General features: G+C 41.9%; 1 protein-coding gene across 5 annotated transcripts in view; it reads right to left on the minus strand.

Moving 5' to 3' along the window:
* The window catches only part of WDR60 (WD repeat domain 60), a 92,031-nt gene that overhangs the window by 36,416 nt on the left and 35,873 nt on the right, over positions 1-19,742 (minus strand). For all 5 annotated transcript variants that reach the window (XM_032244858.1, XM_032244859.1, XM_032244860.1 and 2 more), the window contains exons 9-16: positions 18,974-19,042; positions 15,005-15,082; positions 14,257-14,476; positions 11,019-11,121; positions 6,127-6,256; positions 3,720-3,831; positions 2,762-2,850; positions 469-598 (exon numbers count right to left, since the gene is read on the minus strand). In XM_032244858.1, coding sequence (XP_032100749.1) covers positions 469-598; positions 2,762-2,850; positions 3,720-3,831; positions 6,127-6,256; positions 11,019-11,121; positions 14,257-14,476; positions 15,005-15,082; positions 18,974-19,042 — 931 coding nt within the window. The remainder of the gene's footprint in view (positions 1-468; positions 599-2,761; positions 2,851-3,719; positions 3,832-6,126; positions 6,257-11,018; positions 11,122-14,256; positions 14,477-15,004; positions 15,083-18,973; positions 19,043-19,742) is intronic.

The raw sequence follows: 19,742 nt of genomic DNA on the forward strand, positions 1-19,742 counted from the left end.
AAAAAAAAAAAAAAAAAAAAAAAAAAATGTTAAGTGTCTTACTCGTGACTATATCTAAACTATTAATACAACTTTGGCCTGAACACTCTCTCATGCTCATACAACTATTTCTTCTACTCTATTTCGAGAAATCAAAAGAAACTGAATAACTGGAAGAGAAATGAAAATAGGATTTCAAACAAACACAAAAAATCTCAGTTTCCATTCATTTAAACAATCTCACTTGTTTATATTACTGTGTATCCATCTTCTATCCATCTTATTAAAATCCTTAATCGCAAATTTAACATACACACTTAAGGGAGAAAAACTAACCACTCACTTTTGAATTCTACAGAAACTCAATCTTTCTCAGATTTATGTACAATAAACCCCATCACATTAAAATAGAATGTAACACTACAGATGATTATTGCAACATGAATGCTTAGTAACTGGACGTGAAACCATATTTGAGAACAGCCTTACTCTGAAGGAATGGCAGACCGGTGTTCAGCTGAGATGAGCTGTCACTAAAACACAGGGCCTTCTCTTGAGCCCTAAGATTCCAGCTGGGTTCAGCTGCCAAGCGATCCTCTTCCAGCAAAACGGCCATCACCTGTCAGATATAAGTGAGTAGAATTTAATAAAAACTTTACGATGGATTATCTTTTCCAAAAAAAAATTACGTTTTCATCTTATCCATATCTGCAAATAACTGCGTGGATCCACCACATTATAATAACTACAAGAAAAATGATATGATCCTTTCTGCACAATACTAAAAACTAAGACAATAAGATCAATTAAAACAAACTCCACAGGAGAGCCATCATTTGCCCTAAATGTTGTTTTTCACACCATGTATGCTGCTAAAAGTGACAGTGGGAGAAGGGGGGCTGAATATCCAGCATTCATAAATGAACAAAGCAGTGTAAAGAAAAGTCATGAAACCACCGAATCTCTCTCTCACCAGGTTTTGGTAAAAAAACCAGACTGTGCGGTAAAACACTGTAATTGTTCCAGGAGGGTCAGCCTTAGTATTTGACAGGGGAGAGAAAGACAATTGAGAGACACAACAGGATTGGTGTAGTAAAGAACAGGAAATGGGCCGGGCGCGGTGGCTCAAGCCTGTAATCCCAGCACTTTGGGAGGCCGAGGTGGGTGGAATACGAGGTCAAGAGATCAAGACCATCCTGGTCAACATGGTGAAACCCCGTCTCTACTAAAAATACAAAAAAATCAGCTGGGCATGGTGGCGCGTGCCTGTAATCCCAGCTACTCAGGAGGCTGAGGCAGGAGAATTGCCTGAACCCAGGAGGTGGAGGTTGCGGTGAGCCGAGATCGCGCCATTGCACTCCAGCCTGGGTAACAAGAGCGAAACTCCGTCCCAAAAAAAAAAAAAAAAAAAAAGAACAGGAAATGCTCCTGAGAACTGACAGAATGAGAGTAAAGGAGGCAGAGAGTGTTTGGTGAGAAGCGACAGGACTTGTGTGAGGAAGAGGGGGCTGCACAGTGAGAACTGAAGCCAGGAAGTGTCCTGTGGGAACTGAAATGACACGGGAACACTCAGGAAGGGACAGAATGGGAGGGCAGGGGGCAGGAAATGCTGAGTGAGAATGGATAGGATTCCTGTGAGAAAGGGAGCGTGTAGTGAGAACTGACAGGATGGATGTGAAGGAGGAAGAAAATGTTAATGAGAACGGATGGAAGAGCGTGGAAGGCAGGGACTGTTCAGTGAGGGGTGGATGGTGGAGTGTGGAAGGGGGGAGTGTTCAGTGAGGGGTGGAGGGTGGAGTGTGGAAGGTGGGGAGTGTTCAGTGAGGGGTGGAGTGTGGAAGGCAGGGAGTGTTCAGTGAGGGGTGGAGGGTGGAGTGTGGAAGGTGGGGAGTGTTTAGTGAGGGGTGGAATATCTGATACAAATCAAATCTTGTGGAATCATAAAGATATTTCATAAACCACAGATTCCAACAGAATTGCATCACAGAGACTACATAACCACCACATGCTCAGATTAGAGTCTGAGACTCATCCTTAATCCCAACAAGCATGTTGAGGTTGCATGGACAATGTTCCACCCCTCAGTGCTGCAGTAGACTCAAGTGCTGAGCTCACATACAAAAATTACAAGACAACTGGGGAAATGCAACTGCCAACTTCACATCTGACTACATTCTAAATAACTACTCATTATTCTTATAGACATACTCTTTTTGAGATTCATAATGAACTGTATTTGGAGGCAAAGTTATAATGATTAAGAGCTGTTTCAAAATAACTAATGGGGTAGGAGGTGGGGTAGGCCAGGGGTTGGGGGGAGGTCCGATGAGACCCAAGACCATGAGGTGAGAAGCACTCAAGTACCTACAGCTTCACAGTACTGTTCCACTTCTCTCTGTATGTAAATTTTTCAGTTTATAAATCAGTTTATAAAATCAGAAGTTTATTATTTTCAAATACCCTAGTTTTATGATTGCCTCATCAGCTTAATGTCTGCTAGTCTATAGTTGTTTTAAAATGTAAGACACTAATAATAAAATTCACAGTCCAAATACATACATAGTACTTTTAGTGATATACATTTACCCAGTGTCATTCTGCCCACAAGGGCTTAATGAATGTGCCACTATAATTTGTAAGAAAATAATACCTGAAAATGAATAACTGATTCTGATTTATCCAAGCTACGAAGACTTTAAGATCTCAACAACTCCTATATTTCTATGTAGAAAAAAACTTTAAGCACTTACAGACAACACAACATATTATAGGTCAAGTATACCTGACAAGCCGCCCGCAGAAAGCTACATAACCTTGGGGTATCGATCTTCGGCATAACTACAGCATCAGAGGGGTCTCTTTTCTCACTGCCTAAAAACAGTAGGTTATATAACATCAACAAAGCTGACTCTAAAACAGTCATGCATTACACATCTTAAGAGTTCAAAGAGGCATAAACGTACACTGTTGAGTTTTCTGTAAATAAAAATAATTTAAATAAATAAATAAAGAGTCCTAGAAGGAAAATGCAGAAAACTTCACGCTAGATTTACTGATAGCTTCCAAAAACAATTGGGTATTATTTTATAGGAGGTCTATAAACTGAATCCTATTTAAATCTATTCAGAAAAACATTCAAAGCAATCAATTCAATTATCATGTAAGACTTAAGTTTGGGTATATTACTTTCTTAAGGTATGGCTTATCTGAGAAAAGGGGATAATATACACCCCTGCCATACAGAGGCAATTCCTTGAGAAAAACCAGTAAAGTATTCAACATGTAAATGGCTCCAGAGTACTTAGCAGAAACCATATATTCTAGGGACCCTCAATCTAAATTGATGGAAATTTTTAAGCAAACTGCGCTTAAAATATAAAAATTCGCTATGAGAATAGGCTGCCCCCAAGTTTGGAGCATGCTGTGCTCTGAAGGCCCAGAGACACAGTGGCTGTTGGGAATGTGGACTCTCTCACTCTCTTCAGAACAGAATCTGTCATACACCCTGCAATCGCACAGACTGGGCCGCAAGGGCAGGTTTCATCCCCCTAAGTTCAGCAGCTCTATTGCTGGTGGTTAATGTTTCTTTAAAAGAAAATTGGGTACTGGTATTGTCATATGCTAACCACCATACAGAAGAGAAAGACTAAATGAGAGTGAACCAGAAAGGGAACAGTAAAAATAAAACAAAAAAGAATGTAAAGATAGTCAACAGTCAGCACTCAAGAGCAAGATGTTACCTCCAGACACAACAGTACTTTCTCCCGGATGCTGGGTCCACACTTCCCTGGTCTCGATTTCCTCAGTTTGAATGTCTCTTTCAACATTATCTTCATTATACTGAACATATGCCTTAAAAACAAAAATACGCCAAAATTAACATTGGGTCTCAATTTCAGAGCAATTTGTCATTACTAAAATAAGTTAATAATGACAGTCATTGTGTCAAAAATAAGTTTCACAGCATAAAGAACAATCAACCAAAGAGTACCTATGCTCAAACATTTGATATAGACACATAAAGGTCTAATTTTCAAAAGTGTGTTCAAAAAGTCTCATCAAACCATTTCCCTTTAGTCTGAAAATACTACCACCTAGCCTACACACATCCTTTTTTCTTAGCCCATGCTGGTTTTACAAAACCACATATAATTATTTTATTTCAAAAGGTACGTGCTTCAACAAAGACAGTTTTGTTACTAATAGCTTTGGGATAAGGAAAACAACCAAAGATAATCTATTTAAGGTCAGAGTGAATCAGCTGCCAAACCCAGAATTAATATTGTCAGTGTCCCAGGAGTTCAAGGCTGCAGTGAGCTATGATGCTGCTACTGCACTCCATCCAGCCTGGGTAACAGAGAAAGATCCTAATTTAAAACTTTTAAAAACCATCAGTTTCTTCAGCTTCATCCTGTGACCTTTCTCCTTTTAAAAGGGTATCATTTATTGAGTGCACCAAATAGACAATGTTAAGATTGATGGTACCCAGCATCAGGAACATAAGAAAACTGTTATGATGTCTGACTTCAAAAGCTTTATAACCTTGTTGTGAAGTGAGACTATCACATAATGAATTAATGACTGGAAATACTACAGGGAAGTACAAAACTGCATGGAATAGTAAATTGCACAAACTCTGGAATAGGAGAAGGAATTCAGCGTAAGTCACTAGGAAGAGCTCGCCCAGAGAATGGGCCTTGGACGCTGAAGGACAGGCGGATAAGGCCAAGGAGCAGGAATGCGATATGCCAAGGCACTAAGTCCCTGCCACCCTGAGGGACTCATGACAGACAGGAGTCCCAGAATCAAACAGGTATAATCTGAATTAGAGAATCCAAAGCCAGGCATGGTGATATAAGCCTGTGGCCTCAGCTACAGGGGAAGCTGAGGGTGCAGTGTGCTGTGATCATGCCTGTCAACATCTGCTACACTCCAGCCCGGGAGTGTCTCTAATAAATAAATTAGTACCTCATCTCTAATTAAATTTCAAAATTTTTAGGCCGGGCACAGTGGCTTACACTTGTAATTCCAGGACTTTGAGAGGCTGAGGCAGGTGGATCACAAGGTCAAGAGATGAAGACCATCATGGCCAACATGGTGAAACCCCATCTCTACTAAAAATACAAAAATACAAAAATACAGGCATGGTGGTGGTGCCTGTAATCCCAGCTACTCGGGAGGCTGAGGCAGGAGAATCACTTAAACCCAGGAGGTGGAGGTTGCAGTGAGCTGAGATCACGCCACTGGACTCCAGCCTGGTGACAGAGGCAGGCTCAGTCTCAAAAAAAAAAAAAAAAATTGAGTCCAGGTTATAAAAACCTTGAGAAGTAATGCATACTTTGAAATTCTTCAATTATAAGAACTTTAAACAGACAAGTAAGACTGCTATACACTCACATGGAAACCAAGAAACAAATCCAAGCCCGATAATTTTGCTGGACTTTAAACATTTACCTTTGCCACTATGCAACAGATTCATGTAACAAAACTGTACTTGTACCACCTCAATTTATACAAATAAAAAAACAAAATAAAAATAAATAAATAAGCTGGGGTCAGTGGCTCACAGCTGTAATTCCAGCATGTTCGGAGGCCAAGGTGGGTGGATCGCTTGAGGCCAGGGTTCAAGACCAGCCTGGCCAACTGGTCAGGTGAAACCCCAACTCTACTAAAAATACAAAAATTACCTGGGCATGGTGGTTCATGCCTGTAATCCCAGCTACTCAGGAGGCTGAGGCAGAAGAATCACTTGAACCAGGGAGGTGGAGGTTACAGTGAGCCGCCATCACTCAACTACACTCCAGCCTGGGTGGCAGAGTGAGACTCTGTCTCTAAATAAATAAATAAAACATTTGCACAGCATAAAGCTTCACTCCAGGGTCAGGACCACAGCCACTCTGTCCCCGTTCTGCACAGATCACCCGCAGGAGCACCTGAAGGCTATGGAGTGCCTCTGGCTTTGCCTGTGCCTGGCCTCTCAGGTGAATTAGCTCCATGTGAAGATGGGTTCCCGTTTTCTTTAAGCTTGCATCCTTCAGATACCATCCCCAAGTTCTACTATTCCAGAACAAGATTCAGGAAGACACAAAGTTATCCTATTGCACTGTGCTTGCATTTTATTACTTAGTTAACACATCTCATACTCACCTGCTTGGTATTTTTTTTCCCAAAGTTTCTGATATACATGTCATATTCATTTACTGGTGGTAGATCCAAGAGAGAGAAAGTAAATGAAAAATCTAAGTCAATAAGCCGAAGCAGTTTTGTACTTCGCATCCTTTGAAATAAATTGGAAACAAGACAAAAGTTAACTTGAATAATATATGTGGGAAAGTGTGGGGGAACAGAAGGAAACTGAGAGTTAAATGCACATTATTGTCAGGGACCAAACTTGTGTCTGGGTGTCAGTCTGAGACATTTAATAGCTGTTAAAAATAACTGAGTAGAAGACAGTCATGGGAACCTGACATGTGACCCTGGCGTCTGGTGATTCTGTTCCCCATCTGCCTCGTGTGTGCACGTGAATGTGTGTGTTGAACCTGATGTGTGACCGTCCTCATGCATACGCCTGAGCTAACACAAAGTACAGTCACACCCGTGTTTGTCTGGAATGTTCGTAAGCAGCCTTGTGTGTGTGTGTGCATTTATTGAGCCTCTGCCTCGTGTGTGTGTGTGTGTGTGTGTGTGTGTTGAACCTGATGTGTCACCGCTCTCATGCCTACACCTGAGCTAACATAAAATACAGCGACACATGTGTATGTCTGGAATGTTCATAAGCAGCAATTCACCTGACTTCAGGAACTGACATCTTGGCTGTCCCACCACCTGTACCATGGTCAGACACACAGCAGTCAGGGTCTCGGGCCACGCTCTTCTCCAGGCCACAGCCAAACTCTGTGCTTCCCCCAGGACTTAACCTGTGGGCAGCACCTGACACAGCCAACCACCCTCTGCCCACAGGCCCTGAATCGCCACACACATGGCTTCCTCTTGCCTCACAAACAGGTCATTTTCAATCACCTATGCTGTTTCTCCTTTTCTTTCTAACGTTTCACCCTAACATTAGTGTGCCTGGGGTCAAATCCTTAAGACGTTTATTGTTTGTGACCCCTCACTGGGATATAAACTCTCAAGGGCGGAGATTTCTGTTTCTTTTCTTTACTGTTATCTCCACACAGCCAGTGATCAATAAATGCACAGTGAATGAGTGACTGATCAATCCTCCCAACATCCAGTGCCTCAGCCACTGGGTCTGCTTCCTGCTTATCCTCCTACCCCACCCCCCTCCTTCTCACACTCCACCAGGTCTGCCCTGCTTCCTAGAGCACAGACCTGCAGGAGGTTTGACCAAGTGCTGTGATATTTTGTTTATCAGAAATTCTCCCACTGGAAAGTCCCCAACTTCCATTTTCATCTCCTCCACCCTATGCGAATGTCACATGCTCTAGGCCATCTCTTTCTGTTTCACTCTATTGTCTTGAGGAATAAAGATGCAAACCCGAGTGGAAACAGTAGCATCAAATGCAGAGATGGCCGTGTGTCCCTTTCTCTCCAGGACCTCTGCTCTTCAGGGCCCAAGGGGCCTTGGTTGCTCCTGGTGTATTCAATCAGTTGGAGATTATTTTGTTGTTTTAAATCCAACTTTTATACTTGTTTTTAGCTGGGGGATTTCTCTGATACAAGCTATTCCATCAGGGAAGTAGGAGCCCAATACATATTCTTTTGTAAGATACTTTTCTCAGATCACTGGAGCATTTTTCGTATTTGCTAGTTCTATTTCATACCTTATAAAAAACTGCCTATGCAGAAGTTGTACCAATTTGTTTCAAGCAGGCTTGTTCTCTACATTCTCATCAGTTCTTAAGTATTATCTTTTTTTTTTTTTTTTTAAAGACAGAGTTTTACTCTTATTGCCCAGGCTGGAGTACAGTGGCACAACCTCAGCTCACTGCAACCTCCACCTTCCAGGTTCAAGCAATTCTCCTGCCTCAGGCTCCCAAGTAGCTGGGACTGCAGGTGCACACCACCACGCCCGGCTGATTTTTGTATTTTTAGTAGAGACAGGGTTTCACCATGTTGGCCGGGCTGGTCTCAAACTCCTGACCTCAGGTGACCCGCCCACCTCAACCTCCCAATGTGCTGGGGTTACAGGCATGAGCCACTATCTATGCCTGGCCTACGTATTATCATTTTTTAATACCTTGCCTAATTCCATAGAAGAAATATTCATCCCATTGTTTCAATATATATTTCTCTGACAGGACATATTTTCATACATTTACTGACAGCCTAATTGTTTTCTGTGGTGAATTCTCTCTGTATTCTTTACTATCCCAGGGCCAGCTGGTGAGAGCCTGGGGGAATAATGTAAGAGAAAACAAGCAAAGAAATTACTTTTCTCCCCCCCTTTCTCCTTGGAGCCGCAGACCGGTTTCCCTGTGGCCCCAGCAGGCCGGCCATGGCTCCAGCTCCCACCGCCCAGTTTCTCCTGCTCAGGGGCAGTGGTGGCTCCTGCTGCGGCAAATCTCTGAGCTGCTCCTGGGCCCTGTTAAAGCTCAGCTCTTCCAACACCCATGGAATTCACTCCCAGCATCACACCCCTTCTGCTTAATATCCAAATTAGTTTTTGTTTTCCTGAGTGAATCTCGAGTCTTACATGATCTATGCCCATTTTTAATGAGGGGCATTTAACTTTGCTTATTAAACTATAAAAACATTTTATTATACGCTAGGGATAATCGGTCTCTATCATATATTTTACACATGTATTTTCCCAATTGGTCAATTACCTTTAAATTCTGCCAAATTTATAGACAATTTTAACTTACAGAAATTTAATTTTTGAGGTATCATCCAGTAATTTTTATTTTTTAATTTTTTTTTTTTTTTTTTTGAGACGGAGTTTCACTCTTGTTACCCAGGCTGGAGTGCAATGGCGCGATCTCCGCTCACCGCAACCTCCGCCTCCCGGGTTCAGGCAATTCTCCTGCCTCAGCCTCCTGAGTAGCTGGGATTACAGGCACGTGCCACCATGCCCAGCTAATTTTTGTATTTTTAGTAGAGACGGGGTTTCACCATGTTGACCAGGATGGTCTCGATCTCTTGACCTCGCGATCCACCCGCCTCAGCCTCCCAAAGTGCTGGGATTATAGGCGTGAGCCACCGCGCCCGGCCTATTTGTTAATTTTTATTCATAGAAAGTCCTTTCTTATCATTGAAATAACCACATACACTATGCTCTTTTTTCATTTTTTAAAATCTGTTTGGAATTTATCTTGGGTATACTGTGAGGCAAGTATCTATTTTCCCTCAAATTTCAAGTTGATTTACCAAATGTATATCTAGTAGTATAAGTGCATCTATACTATTTTTCTTCTCTGTATTTCCTTACAACAGACAAATGCCAGAACTCACTCACTATCCTATAAAGTGTGGACTCCTACATTTTTCTCAAAAACTTTATCATCAATCCCTTTATGTTTCAGCCTTTAATTTCTTCAATTTTTATTTTAAAACATTTAATATAATTTTTGACCCAAAATAATCCATATAATACACTTGTACATTATGTATTACTCTAATTAACATACTGGGACCTACCTAACTATAAAACTACCAATTAGTAGATTACCAGCTGGGCACAGTGGCTCATGCCTGTAATCCCAGCACTTTGGGAAGCTGAGATGGGTGGATCACTTGAGCCCAGGAGTTCAAAATCAGCCTGGGAAACATGGCGAGACCCCGTCTCTACAAAAAAAAATATATATATATATATATATATATATATATATATATATAAAATATATAAATTAGTTGGGTGTGGTGTTGTGCACCTGTAATCCCAGCTACTCAGGAGGCTGAGGTGGGAGGATCACCTGAGCCCAGAAGGTCAAGGCTGCAGTGAGCCAAGATCATGCCACTGCACTCCAGCTGGGATGCAAGAGTGAAACCCTGTCTCAAAAGCAAAAATGAAAAAAAAAAGATAAAGAAAGAAAATTACCAATGACCTGCATCCCTTAGTGCCTCCTCCCTGACACAGTCCCAGATCCCACACTGCCCACAACAATCACTAGACTGAATTTTGTGGTTATCATTTTCTTGCTTTTCAAAATATAATTTTATTTCATATTTATATGAGTCTAAACAACATACTGCGTAGCTTTATTTCTGAGTTTATAAAAATGGCGTTGAGCCATATGTAGTTTTCTGAGAACATGAATCAGATTAAAAAAAAAAAAAAAAAAAAAAAACAGCCATGGGGCCAGAAACTAGTTTTACTATCCCCACAGGAGACTCAAAATATAAGGGCAGCAAACTTCTGAGAAAACTGTTAATTTTATCATTTTGTTTTGTTTTTGAGACAGGGTCTTGCTCTGTCATGCAGGCTGTAGTGCAATGGTGCAGTCACGGCTCAGGGCAGCCTCAACCTCTCAGGCTCAAGCCATCCGCCCACTTCAGTACCTCCCAGGAGCTGGGACCACAGGTATATCTCACTATGTTGCCCAGGCCCAGTCTCGAACTCCTATGCTCAAAGTGCTAGGATTATAGGCATAAACCACCATGACTAGCCACTTTTATTATTAATGATTGATCTGTTCATTCAGTAAACACGTATTGAGTACCAACTAAGGCCATGTACTAAGCTAGGTGATACAGATTTTAAACCCACTTTTAAAAATCTTTAGTTTTTCATTTACTCCTCGGTCATATTTGGGTGTAGTACAACAGACTCTTGACTTGAAAATGTATCTTTTATAGATTTCTAAGTTTTACAAATCTCTTCATTTATTCCCAGGGTAGTTCCAATGGTCCATCACAAATGTTAAGGACAAACATCAAATATCAAGCACATGGTATGTGGCAGCGCACATACCTGCACTACTAACATAATGTCTGCACACAGAGAGTAGTACAAATTAAATAATATACCCAAAAAACAGTAGTAAAAATAAAATTTTAAACTCTATTTTTTAAAAGTATGAGAAAGAAAAGTATGCTAAAACCCTGTAACACCTTCCCTGCTTTAACAATACACCTACTTTTGCTTAAGGGCCTGAGTCCGACTCTTTTGACGGTGTGAAGCTGAGGCAAAATCCACAAAAATTCCACAAACGGAGACTCTGGAAGGGGAACTGTTTGTATCTGTACGAAGGAGAAATAAAACTATTTTTGCAACACTGAAATATGTCTTCCAAGCAAGAAAAATATGAGAAGTAAAACAATTATAGGCATATATAACAATTATACTCAGTAAACCCTTCAACTAATGACGAACATCTTCCATAAGCATTTCAGAGGCCTCTCTCGTCAGACATCTGCCATACAGGACTGTGATAAGGACTACAGCAGGCCATGTTTACGAACAGTTACAAAGCACCACACAGACATTTTTAAGAGGTGACTTTTTAAAAATAAGGAAACGTTTAAAGTCACAAAATTAAGACCTGAATAAAGACATCCCTGGAGCAGAGCTCACACTTCTGTGCAAGGCGTCAGCACTCAGCGAAGACTCCTTCACTGACCAAGTGGACCATTTACCATATGGTCTCCTACTGCCCTAAAAAAGGATAAGGTGTGCAGTTTATAACCAACTAGTCCAAGCACCACAGGGTGCAGCAGAGTATAGCCAACGGGGAAACAAAAAACAAACTGTATCGGCTACAGCAGCGAACACTGCGTAGCACCCAGAATGTGCCTGGCACTCCTTAAGCACCTTCCATGTTTAGCTTGTTTAACAATCTTCACAACAACACTAAAGAAAGTCTGACCTTATTTCACAGTTAAAGAAACTGAGGCACTGGGAGGTTAAGTAACTGCCCGAGATCACACAGCTAGTAAGTTATCTGAAACTCCGGAGTCAACACGGCTCTATGATTCCTCCTTCAGCACAGACAGCAACTTCAACGCTGTGCTACACCCTACCACTGTCCCCTTGTGCCAGCTCAACATTAAACAGGGCCAAGAAAGTAGCTCCAGCTTTATCTGGAGCAATGTGTATGACAGTGAATAACTCCTTCAAATAACAAATACGCCAAAAAATAATCTCATATATCGAGAGCTATAAATTCCTATCTTGTGAATCAGGCTAATGATGATATAACACTAAGCATATAGAAAATAAGTAACAAAAAAAGGTTATTCAAAGATCTGCTAAGAAAATCAGTAATGTTAAGTATAAAATCTTGCTCGCTTCTCAGCAACGCCACAGCAGACGAGCTTTAATGCCGTCAGGAAATCCAGTGTGTGGGTGGCACACAGACCCTTCCCTGAGTGCAGTGCCACTCCACGGGGAACTGAGGGAAACAGTCCCTGAGCCTCAGCCAGGCGACAGGGCTGAAGTAGGGGTAGATCCTTACCTCTACCAGGACAGGTGCCCTTTAGCTACAATTTAAAGAACGCTCTATCAGCACTGTCCAGCTCAGTTCTGCCACCTCTGTAGCAGGCACAAAATATGAGACAATGAATCATCCTGCAAAACTTTCATTGGTATTGGTGCATCATATTAATTACTAACTATAATTAATTGCATAAATTACTGAATATTTTACGAGATAATTTAAAGTGGTACATCATCAAATAATATTTTAATATTATCCTATTTTACCCTCGGTGCTCATGTTTTATCAGAATGTCATAGTTTTCCTTCAAAGCAATTTGAAACATTAATTGCTCCTCTCACAAGTAACATTATATCCTGAAGCCAAGAATTTGGAGAAAAAAATACATTTATAATTTAATTTAAAAAGGTCTTTGTTACAACAAAACCACAGCTCATATGAAGAAAAAGAAACCAAAAAAAAAGGTCCTTGTAGAGGCTGGGCAGTGGCTCACGCCTGTAATCCCAACACTTTGGGAAGCCGAGGCAGGTGGATCACAAGGTCAAGAGCTCAAGATCAGCCTGGCCAAGATGGTGAAACCCCGTCTCTACTAAAAATACAAAAATTAGCCAGGTGTTGTGGTGCACACCTGTAATCCCAGCTACTCAAAAGGCTGAGGCAGAGAATTGCTTAAACCTGGGAAGCGGAGGTTGCAGTGAGCTGAGATCGTGCCACTGCACTCCAGCCTGGAAGACAGAGCAAGACTTAATCTCGGGAAAAAAAAAAAAAAAAAGCAAGGGTCCTTATACAAAAAAAAGAATGAATCCAGAGCATGCCTTGTGTCGGGCTCAGCCTGGCTACATCCCAAGACCTGACAAGGACCTTGACCCCTCAGTCCCCATGTGCCTCATGAAGGCACTCACCAGCACACTGCCATGCCTCCAGAGAAAAACATGATTCTCTTCCTGTGGAAACTCCACAAGCATATTATCAGAAAAAATAAGAGCATGTGCTCACAGACAGGTAAAACACTGGTTGCAAAGAAAACATGAGCCAGGCTGCCCACTGAGGAGAGCCACAGCGTCCTCAGCTCCCTCAGGACAGATGAGCATCACTGTCCCCTGAGGAGGGCCACAGTGCTCTCAGTTCCCTCAGGACAGATGAGCATCACTGTCTCCTGAGAAGGGCCACAGTGCTCTCAGTTCCCTCAGGACAGACAAGCATCACTGTCCCCTCAGGAAGGCCACGGCATCCTCGGCTCCCTCAGGACAGATGAGCATCACTGTCCCCTGAGGAGGGCCACGGCGTCCTCGGCTCCCTCAGGACAGATGAGCATCACTGTCCCCTGAGGAGGGTCACAGTGCTCTCAGCTCCCTCAGGACAGATGAGCATCACTGTCCCCTGAGGAGGGCCAAGGCATCCTCGGCTTCCTCAGGACAGATGAGATCACTGTCCCCTGAGGAGGGCCACAGAGCCCACGGCTCCCTCCAGACAGATGAGCATCACTGTCCCCTGAGGAGGGTCATGGTGCCCACGGCTCCCTCAGGAAAGATGAGTATCACTGCCCACTAAGAAAGGCCAGAGCGCCCAAAGCTCCCTCAGGACAGGATAAGCATCACTGCCCACTGAGGAGGGCCACAGCATCCACACCACCCTCTGGAGAACAGGGGCATCACTGCCCCAAGTAGGGCCATGGCACCCTCAGCTAACCTAAGGCCTGGGTGCCGAGAAGAAAGTCATGTGCAACTTCTCTATGTAAGAGAACTCTTGAGGTCCACATGCTCAAGTCTTCTGAGGGCCTCCTATGTGGTAGCTGCAAGGGCATGGCACCGCCATCATGTGGAAGATGTTACTTCTCTGTCCACCTTGAGAGCAGTCCTGTGTATGACAGGCATCTATGATGGCTCAGTACACAGGGTGCTAACAGCATGGACACCAGTAGTAGCATTTATTTGTTTACCTGTCCTTGGCTCCTTTTCAAATTCTATTCTACCTTGCTTTTGACACAGTTTCAAAGATGACTCGCCAATCCTTTCATTTTCTGCAATAATAGCTCTTTGAATTTCCTGTATTTCCTTTTTTCGAGCTAGAGGGAGTTCTTCAATTTTTTCTCTTGACTCAGGTTCATTACTGCTTTCATCGTCATCGCCATCACAAACCTCAAAGTCATCTTCGTAGTCCTGCAAACAACAATAATGTTTTGGAACACTTTAAGACAAACTGACTTTACATTAACACACTGAACAAAGCAACAATTTATAATTTAAAATAGACAATGTCCTTATTACAGCTAGCAAAGATATTTATAGTTCACTGACGTTAAAATGTTTTTGAAGATAAATCTATTATAAACTGGTACCTTTATTTCTCTAAAAATAAATCACACAATACAGAACCATATGCAGAAGACCTATCAACTACCATAATGTGCAAACATCTGTGCTGAGAATGTGAAAGTGTATGTATTTTTATAGATACCTGCATACACAACTTTTTATGCGGTGTATATGAGTTAAATTATAAAATCATTTAATTACATCATATTGGTAAGTATTAGAAGAAGTATAGCAAGTATTTTATAGGTAACAGCTTAACCTAAATCAAACCTAGTCAGACATTATTAGAATAAAAAGGCATCAAATTATTATATATGATTTTTAAGAATAAATGATTTTTAAGCTAAGAAAAGTTTTAACTTTTATACATACTTCAAAATCATCTTCATAACTGGCTGTATATGCATCAGCTCCACCATTTTCTGAATCAATTTCTTCCTGTTCAATTTCCTAGAGGTAAAAATCAAACATGAAACAAAAAAATTCAATCATAAACTTGAATATTGCAAATAGGTTCGGAAAACATATGTTTTCTGAGATTCATTTGATGTTGCTAATTTTAAACTCTTAAGTATTTATAAAACTAATATAATGTTAAATTCCTTGCTAAGTTATAGGTAGGACCAAAAAGAGTAAACATCATTGAGAAACCTCTAATTCTGGTGGCTAAAAATTTTTTAAGTGTTACACAAATAATTTCAAATGTGCAGCAATCCATTTCTTATCTATGAATGTGTTCCCCACTGAATGGTACTCATCTTATCTACACGTTAAAAACAGACAAATGCACTTTGGGAGGCCAAGGCAGGCAAATTACTTGAACTGAGGAGTTGGAGATCAACATGGGCAACATGGCAAAACCTCACCTCTACCAAAAATACAAAAAAATTAGCTGGTCGTGGTGGTGTGCATCTGTGGTCCCAGCTACTCTGGAGGCTGAGGTGACAGGACTGCTTGAGCCTGGGAGGCAGAGGTTGCAGTGAGCCAAGATCACACCACTGCACAATCAAGAAGAAATTAAAAGGCATACTAAAAAGCAGAAAATACCGTTTGAAGAGACAGAGCAAACACCAGTTCCAAACATGGCAAAGATGTTGGAATTATTAGAATAGGAACTTAAAACAACTATGTGTAACATCCTAAGAGCTCTAAGAGATAAAGTTGACAGCATGCAAGCAGAGGGATGAAAAGTCTAAGAAAGAACCAGAAAGGAAAGTTCGAGGTCAAAAACAACAACGGAAACAAAGATGAGGAACAACTTTGATGGGCTCATTGGTAACTGGACGTAGCTGAAGAAAAGTCTCTGTGCTTGACGACATCTCAACAGAAACCTCCAAAACTGAAAAGCAAAGAACAAAAAGCAGGAAGGGGGGGGAAAAAACAGAATACTTGATATAATAATGACGGAGAATTTCTCCAAGTTGATGTCAGACACCAAACCACACATTCAGGAAGCTCATAGAACCAAGATAAATGTCAAAAAATCTACACCTAGGGGCCGGGTGCGGTGGCTCACGCCTGTAACTAGTACTTTGGGAGGCTGAGGTGGGTGGATCACCTGAGGTCAGGAGTTCAAGACCAGCCTGGCCATCATGGTGAAACCCCAACTTAAAAAAAAAAAACCCTACACCTAGGCATATTCAAACTACAGAAAATCAGAAAATCACAGATAAGGAAAAAATCCTTAAAGAAGTTGGATGGTTGTGGTGGGTAGTAGAAAATGCTCTTATCTACTGAAGAACAAAGATAAGAGTTACAGGCCAGGCAGAGTTGCCTGTAATCCCAGCACTTTGGGAGGCCAAGGTGGGTGGATCAGCCTGATCAACATGGTGAAACCCCATCTCTACTAAAAATACAAAAATTAGCTGGGTGTGGTGACGCTCGCCTGTAATCCCAGCTACTTGGGAGGCTGAAGCAGGAGAATCACTTGAACCTGGGAGGCAGAGGTTGCAGTGAGCCGAGATCGTGTCATTACACTCCAGCTTGCCAACAAGAGCAAATCTCCATCTCAAAAAAAAGAGAGCATAGAGAAATGTTTGAAGTGCTGAGAGAAAAATATTCACCAGCCCAAAATTACACATATACTCTACAAAATTATCCTTCGAAAGTGAAGGAGAAATAAAGATTTTCAGACAAACAAAAAATTGAGGGAATTTGTTGCAAGCAACATCAAGAAGTTCTTCAGAAAGAAGGTGTGTTATTCCATTCTCTCACTGCTGATAAAGACATACTCAAGACTGGGAAGAAAAAAGATGCTTAATTGGACTTATAGTTCCACATGGCTGGGGAGGCCTCAGAATCACGGCAGGAGGCAAACGGCACTTCCTAACATGGCAGCAGCAAGAGAAAAACGAGGTAGAGGCAAAAGCGGAAACCCCTGATAAACCCATCAGATCTCATGAGACTTACTGTCACAAGAATAGCATGAGAAAGACTGGCTCCCATGATTCCATTACCTCCTCCTGGGTCCCTCCTACAACATGTGGGAATTCTGAGAGATACAAATCAAGTTGAGATTTGGGTAGGGACAGAGCCAAACCATGTTAGAAGGAAAATAATACAGGTCAGAAACTTGGGTCTACATAAAGAAACGAAGAGAATGGAAGAAGAAATAAGTAGAGGGAAATAACTCTTACTTTTCTTTTTAATTGATCTAACAGATAACAGTTTGTTCAAAATAATAGCAATAAAAATTTATTCAATTATGTATGCTTAGCTATTTATCTGTGTGTGTGTTTGTGTATGTGTATGTATAATTAGCCTTCCTTATCTCTGGGTTCCACATCCACAGATTCAACCAACCACAGAGCAAAAATATTTGGAAAAATAAAAATAACAGTAACAATAAAAAAATACAAATTTTAAATACAGTATAACAACAATTTACATAGCATTTACATTGTATGAGGTATTATAAACAATCTAGAGATGACTTACAGTACATGGGAGAACATGCACAGGTTATACACAAATCCTATGCCATTTTATTTAAGGAATTCGAGCACTTGCAGATTTTAGTATCCATAGGGGACCCAGGAACCAACCCTGGGCCAACACCAAGGGATGATATGCTTATGTCTGCTTATACATAAGTAAAATGAACGACAGCAAGCATACAAGGGATGGGAGGCAAAGACACACTATTTGGGAAGTGGGATAGTCTTAGCCAGGAGCAGCGTTTCATGCCTATGGTCCCAGCTACTCAGAGGGCTAAGGCAGGAGAATTGCTTGAGCCCAAGTGTTTGAGCTGTATTGAGCTATGATCAGACCACTGCACTCCAGCCTGGGCAACTGAGTAAGACCCTGTCTCAAAATAAATAAAAAATAATAAAGTCTTATAAAAAATAAGGTCCTCTTGGCACACTGTCTTATAGTCATTGTACATTAAATAATATATACTACATTTATTGTACCAATAAATACAACACCTGCTGATTGATAAGAACAACAAAAACAGGAATCTTAAACAAAAACTAATAGCATTACATTTCTTATTCTTGTTCAACTCAGTAGACACAGTGGCTCTGAATCATGTCCTATGTCTGGCCAGGATTCTGAAACTACAATTCATCCACTCTGCAAACACTTAAAAACACACCTAGTGTGTGCCAGGCACTCAGCCAGGTGAGAAGACAGGGGGGTGTGGAGCAGACAGCGTCACTTCTGTACAAAGCTAGAACCACACTGGGGGACAGACCTCTGGGAAGGAACAAGAAAGTCCCATCACCCAGAGTTCACCTGCCCTGAGGAGAGCCCCATGTGCTATCCCAACAAGCTCTGCACTACGTTCTACAGAGGCCCCGTCCTCAATTTTCCCCTTATATGAGGATACTTGTATTTCCTTGATCTCCCCGATTTTGCATATACATTCTGCAAATTACTTGTAACTTTGTATAATTCTCACCAACCATGGCTTGGATCATGTCTTTTGTGATTTCTCGATTAGCTGCCTTCAAATCTCCCCACTTTCTTCAACTTACACACAGAGCAACAATGAGAAGGGTGTCTGTTCATTCACCCTAAACCACTTCCCTCCAATCTCTTTGCAAAATCTTCTCCTCTTCCAGGAAGAGGCTATGGTACCTGATGGTGTGCACTCAACCCAGTTACACTCCTTGACCCCCACAACCAAGACTGCTTTCAACACGACCAAGGACTTCCAACAAGTTCAAGTACGAATTTCATATTAAAATCTCACCAGTCCCTTCATACTCATGTTCTGCTATCTAAAAGGGACAATAATCATCCATAAAATGCCGGCAGGAAAGCAAGGAATGTGAGTGAAAGTCTGTCTTTGCTGGGACAGGACTGCAAAACTATGAAAAGATGTACTCTCCTTACCACAGTTTCCTCGCCTCCCAGCCTCTGGCCCAGCTTCCACCACACGGATGAGCCTTCTTCATGGCCATGCTAATGGAGAGAGAACACCCCAATCAGCCAGAACACAGGTGGGACTCCAGGGGATACGGAAGCCACGCAGCACCCCCACAGAGCCCGCCAGCCCTCAGCAGACAGGTACACAGACTGCGACGCTAACGCCCTGGGAAGTGGGTTCCAGCTTGGTGGCTTACACGTTGTGTGACTGAGAGCAAGTATCTTCACCCCTCTGTACCTTGGCTTTCCCTTCTGAAAAATAAGAATTACAGCACCTGATTCACAGTAGCAATGAAAGGACTAGAAAAAACGACACACAGGAAGCCCTGATCCCTGCGCCTGATGAAGGAAAAGCCTTGCAAATGTCACCTTTGTCAATGACGCTAGGAAGATCTATGCACTTTGAAATCACTACCCGGGCCAGGCGCAGTGGCTTACACCTGTAATCCCAGCACTTTGCAAGGCCAAGGTAGGTGGATCACCTGAGGTCAGGAGTTCGAGTCCAGCCTGGCCAACATAGTGAAACCCCATCTCTACTAAAAATATAAAAATTATCTGGGCATGGTGGGGGGCGCCTCTAATCCCAGCTCCTTGGGAGGCTGAGGCAGAAAAATCACTTGAACCTGGGAGGCAGAGTTTGCAGTGAGCCAAGATCAAGCCATTGCACTCCAGCCTGGGCAGTAAGAGTGAAGCTCTGTCTCAAAAAAAAAAAAAAAAAAAAAAAAAAAAAACCCAA

Source organism: Sapajus apella, unplaced genomic scaffold, assembly GCF_009761245.1.
Source record: "Sapajus apella isolate SASKATOON/1434 unplaced genomic scaffold, GSC_monkey_1.0 scaffold56, whole genome shotgun sequence".
Classification (NCBI taxonomy): domain Eukaryota; kingdom Metazoa; phylum Chordata; class Mammalia; order Primates; family Cebidae; genus Sapajus; species Sapajus apella.